Raw genomic sequence first — 5657 nt, 5'->3', positions numbered from 1 at the left:
ACTGATTATTTTGGTTATTGATTCTGAACTGATTCTGTGCTAATGTTATGAGTGCTGAGTAAACCGAGGGCTTGGATGAAGGGCAATCTGGCGAAACGTAAATTCATTTAATAAAAAATACATTGCAATGGATTATGTATAGTAAGTGGATCATGGTTTCTGCGCTGATGACACCTAATTCATTTACTTTATATCTTCAAGACTTAAAACCTCGTATGCACATTATTGCTGTTACTGTATTTGGGTGCCATATTGCAAAACTCAAATGTAAACTTTTCATGATTATGAGGTTTTTAACTGACTAAAGTTATGATTACTGACCATATATATATATTTAATAGACGTGACGCCATTACGTCATCGCCAATGACGTCATTACGTCGAGCGTAAAAGAACCGCTGAACCGTTTTTTTCATTCATTGAATCGAACCGTCCGAAAGAACTTCCCATCTCTAATGTTTTCTCGCACCGGACTGTGTGTGTGTGTCGGTGGTGGAGAGGTAAAAGGGGAGCAGGCAGTGGACCAAAGCACTGTGAGGCAAAGCAGGGGGAACTCGAGATGTTTAAAACTTTTTTTGTTGTTGCTCCGTTTGCATTTGTATTGTTTTACTACTTGCACAATTATTTTAACTATATATCATTATATTATTTACAATACAGATATTTCAATTATATTTTAGGGGGGGACAACCTTCAGATGGGGGGGTCTGGACCCCCCCGACCCCCCGCGATTTCCGCCTATGGTGTTAGATATTAATTATTTTCGCACATTTTTATTTCTAGCCTTTTACCGCGTGCAGTGTGAACGCTCTGATCCATTAACATGGGCTCGGAAAAAAGGCGCATCACAGATTGTGTGATGCTGGAGTTAGGCATAGGCTATGCCCAGTCTGTTCTGTTCTGTCAGGGCCGCGAAAATCGTGCTATAAAGCGATTTAGAAATCGTGACGCTCAAATTGTGACTTTATGACGATTTCAATTAATCACACAGCCCTAGAATGAACTGGAAATGAACAGAAAATCACTCGGGCTGGCACTGCTCAGCAAAATGGGAAAACCAGATCCAGGTAGAGCTCGGCAGCGGATAGACAGTCAGCGGAGCAAGCAGTCAGGAGGGAACACATTGACAGCCATTTATGTCAAGCCTTTTGGCAGCCATTTATGCACGTTTGAATTTGTTGTTCTGTAGCATATGCAGCAAAAATATCTAAGATAAATTGATGGTTTATTCTTAAACCAATCAGCAAGCTCGAATAGTAGAAGCATAGTAACAGTTTAATATATTTTTTTTGTTATTTAATTATATAAATGAAATCATGTTATTATGTTATGACTTAGAGATTTTTATATATATTAACAATATTATTTTTTTTTTTAATAGTAATTGGCGGCCCACTTGCAATACCACTGCAGACCACAGGTTGAAAACCACTGATATAGATAGATATATTATACTTAACAATGGTTAATTATTACTGACAAATGGCAGGACATCAAAACAAACTATATCTATACACTGAACAAAATTATGAATGCAACACTTTTGTTTTTGCCCCAATTTTTCATGAGTTAAAAATTAAAGATTTAATGCTTTTTCTATGTACACAAAAGGCCTATTTCTATTAAATATTGTTCACAAATCTGTCTTAATCTATGTTAGTGAGCATTTTCCTTTGCCGAGATAATCCATCTACCTCACAGGTGTAGCATATCAAGATGCTGATTAGACCACATGATTATTGCACAGGTGTGCCTTAGGCTGGCCACAATAAAAGGCCACTCTACAATGTGCAGTTTTATCAGACAGCACAAGTCAGCAAGTTTTGAGGGAGCATGAAATTGGCATGCTGACTGCAGGAATGTCCACCAGAACTGTTGCCTGTGAATTGAATGTTCATTTCTTTACCATAAGCCACAGCAACAATAAGTATTACAGCAGCATGGCAGTCTAATTTATTACAATCGTTGCTGAAAAGATTTCAGTATATCAAAAACATAAGCTGTTGGAAGTACACTGAATTGAATGAATAATTTGTCCCCTTAAAAGATTAATTCATGATAAATTGTAAAAGGTACAAACAAACTAAAAACGCTCAAAAACAAAAGTTCAATTAATAAATGACAATGACATTTGACTGCAGTGCTTTAAAGTTTTATTTTGCATTAATTCAGCTTGAATCTATATCAGCAGTAATTGACTTCTGAAAGCTGTCACACTTGGTTATAATAAAGGCACATGATTTAGGCAGTTTTTAATAATCCAAACAGGGTAAATGCAACATAGAATAGTAGCAATTAGAGACAAGACCTGACAACCAAGAAGTGAAACAGTTCAATTTAAATACATGACCAAATGGGGTGATAATAAATGATTGATAGTACACAGGTGACACTAATGAGTGTCCATAACAACAAACTAAGGGGAAATGATGCTGAGTGAAAGTGTGACAAAAGCCTCTTGCACTTGGTAAGTCTTTAATAAGACCTGCACCCAAGTCACGGGGTTGCTTACTTACAACACCATCTCTATAAAAGAAAGAAATACAAATAATAACATGAGCAAACACAAAACTTTAGAGTTTTTATTATTGATTATGGGTTATATTAAAACCAATGTTCGTCTAAAATTTATATAAGTGTCATGATTATGATAGCAACATAAATTTTGTTTTACCGTTGCAGCAACCCCACTGGCCAGCTGCTGTCTTGCAACAGAACTGCTCAGTAGAGCAGAAGACATTTCCATCACAATGAACTGACTCAGTCTGACTCTTCCATTCTGGAGCCTGGTCAATGGGGACAGACTGCAACAAAGATAAATAAATATGAAGCTCAGATAAATATGTTTGATTAATAGAATATAATATACCATTGAAGTCATTATCTGTCATGCATGTAGGTTATTGTTACACAGTGGTTTTCGTGATAGGTTGCATTGCTAGTCACATATTTTGAGTTACTGGTTGCATGGCTTGCATTACTGGTTGCATATAGTTTGCATTATTTTAGAATCATATACAGAGTGCTGACTCACCTGAGGTTTCTGGATAGCCTTGGTGGCCAGCTCAGCAGAAGATGGCAGTTTCAACCACCCCCTCAAACAATGGGTCGATTTCCGATTGCAGTGATAACCATGACGACAGCAATGATGTCCATCTTTGCAGCACTGACCCTGAAGAGTGGGAAGAATGAGCCAGGGTTAAACATGAAACATAACTTAACAGAGTATAAAAGAGTTACTGATTCACTGACCATTGGGAATGGACAGCAGTACCAAGCACCATGAGGAGAACGACAGCACGTTTTTCCGTTAGGACATGTAGTACAAGCATCACAGTATACCACTGAAACAGAGGCACTGTCAGACTCTAATGGGCCTGTGAGATCCATTATTGGCTCATCTGCAGCTACAAGAGCTGCCACGAGGAACATCAACACTGGAACCATCTGAAAACATTAAAGGAATTTGTTTTATATTATTATAGCTTTTTCCCTGACAGTGAGAATAAGAACATTTACCTTGCTGTCTGGGTCTCCTCTGGTGTAGATTGTTTTGCTGCTGGTTGGGTGGTCCTGTGATGTTCTTATTGTGCCTCATATATATGTACCCATGACTCCTCCTACTGTAAATACAGGAAATCTGGTCAGTTAGATTTTAACCAGGACATTTAGATACCATTTTATGATTTTCTGAACATACAGAAGATTTTTCATGATCATAATGTTATCAGATATGAAAGAAAGGGAATGAGAGTGAGGCAGAACTTTACAGCGGTAGTGAGAGCATCTCTTCCTCACATCCAAAAGCATTTATTTAACAATGTATTTGTTATTAGTAATAAACATTAATTAATCAATCAATTAAAAACATATTATTACGGTTAAATAACGGTTTAATATTTTTTTAAATGTAATTTATTCCTGTGCTTATTCCTGAATTTTCAGCATTCATTATTTCAGTCTTTAGTGTCACATGATTCTTCAGAAATCATTCTAATTATTTCACCAATCAGTTTACAGTTTTTTACAATTGCTATGACAGTTTTTTCAATACATTTAACAAGTTTCCTAAACTCTTAACGCACCAACACACCTAAAACACACAATTGGCAAAACGGTTAATTTCATGCTCAAAATCACACATTGTAAACTAAACCCAAAAACTAATTGTCAAAATACAATAATAAACTAACACAATACACTATGTCTAACAAAACACTGCAAACATGTTTCAAATAATTATTCAAAACACTAACACAATGTAGAGAGGCTTCAAAAGAAACAATCTATGATCATTACAAAATACTGTCTATTGTATAAGGGCAGACCTGACACATAAAATAATGCAGTTTCTGTAATTTGATAGTGATAGTGTTTTTTTATCATTGTGTTATGATTGACTAAATGTTCCTGTTGGAATAGAACACGTGTTAGTGTTTTGAATAATTATTTGATTTTGAAACATGTTTGCAGTGTTTTGTTAGACATAGTGTATTGTGTTAGTTTATTATTGTATTTTGACTATTAGTTTGGGGTTTAGTTTACAATGTGTGATTTTGAGCATGAAATTAACCGTTTTGCCAATTGTGTGTTTTAGGTGTGTTGGTGCGTTAAGAGTTTAGGAAACTTTTTAAATGTATTGAAAAACTGTCATAGCAATTGTAAAAAGCTGTAATCTAGTTGTCATAAACTGCCGAGCACATTTTTTTCATTTTTACACATCATTATTAGATTTTTTTGTAAATTTGGCATGAATTGTGCAAGGGAATCTTGACTATCTTGATTTTGATCTTGATTTTGAGCAAGAGATTGGCTTTTGCAGGTAATCCATGGTGTTTTGCTATTTGTACGAGTTGTTTTGAGAAATGCACTTACTGTTTTGCAAATGTCAAGAATGATTCGAGAAATGTACCAAAGTGACTGAGAAAAACTGTATTTATACTTTTTGTCATTATGTGAAAATAGTAAATTTACAGAACAGAAAAAGCCACAGTAGAATAAATAGTAAATAAATAAATGTGATCTAATCTGCCCAAACTTCTACATTTGTAAGTTAGTTAGTCTTAGAAAATGATGTTACCTGTTCTGACATACAGTGTGAAAGCATTTGTAAATTTGACTGTAAAATTACATTGTTTTGGTCTTGGTTGAGCTTGTGTGTAAAAGAAGTTCAAGCATTTTAAATGGGTGTTAACTGTATGCATTTTGTATCAAAGCAACAAGAAATGTGTTAACTGTATAGCCTACAAAGACGGATGTTGTGCTAACTGTGTTAAGAATTTAGGAAACTTGTTAAAGGTTTTGAAAAAACTGTCATAGCAATTGTAATAAACTGTATTAATAATTTAATATTTCAATATAATTATTCATAAGTATTTTCCCTGGGAGACATTTAATTGTATACTCCACCATTCAAAAGTTTGGGGTCAGGAAGAAGAAGAATATGAATGATGATGATGAAGAAAGAAAGAAAGAGAGAAAAAGAAAGCAAGCATCAAAAGATAAACTATACAAAATATAATTTTAATCTGCAAGCAGAATTAAATTGATATAAAGTGACATAGAAGATATTATGCAGATATTTAGTTAATATAATATTATACAATGTTACAAAGATTTATGATTATAATAAATGCTTTTCTTTTTAACTTTCTATT

The 5657-nt window shown here is 34.5% G+C and overlaps 1 protein-coding gene across 1 annotated transcript; it reads right to left on the bottom strand.

Moving 5' to 3' along the window:
* Positions 1 to 2136: 2136 nt before the first annotated feature.
* Positions 2137 to 3672, bottom strand: LOC132104769 (progranulin-like). The gene is made up of 5 exons (XM_059510316.1): positions 3520 to 3672; positions 3253 to 3447; positions 3035 to 3172; positions 2675 to 2804; positions 2137 to 2526 (listed from the first exon to the last, which is right to left on the bottom strand). Exons 2-5 carry the CDS (start codon positions 3445 to 3447, stop codon positions 2513 to 2515), a joined length of 477 nt encoding a protein of 158 aa, XP_059366299.1. The 5' UTR covers positions 3520 to 3672; the 3' UTR covers positions 2137 to 2512.
* Positions 3673 to 5657: the final 1985 nt, after the last annotated feature.

Source organism: Carassius carassius, chromosome 25 (assembly GCF_963082965.1).
Source record: "Carassius carassius chromosome 25, fCarCar2.1, whole genome shotgun sequence".
Classification (NCBI taxonomy): domain Eukaryota; kingdom Metazoa; phylum Chordata; class Actinopteri; order Cypriniformes; family Cyprinidae; genus Carassius; species Carassius carassius.
The sequence above is the reverse complement of the archived record's forward strand: the minus strand, read 5'-3'. Positions and strand labels throughout refer to the sequence as shown.

Bases quoted from the DNA above. Each gene is read 5' to 3' on its own strand.
- LOC132104769 (XM_059510316.1), bottom strand. From the start codon at position 3,447: ATGGTTCCAGTGTTGATGTTCCTCGTGGCAGCTCTTGTAGCTGCAGAT. The intron at 3,173-3,252 runs GTCAGTGAATCA...CCCACTCTTCAG, and splicing joins ACTGCTGTCCATTCCCAATG to GGTCAGTGCTGCAAAGATGG. The intron at 2,805-3,034 runs GTGAGTCAGCAC...TCTTTGTTGCAG, and splicing joins AGGCTATCCAGAAACCTCAG to TCTGTCCCCATTGACCAGGC.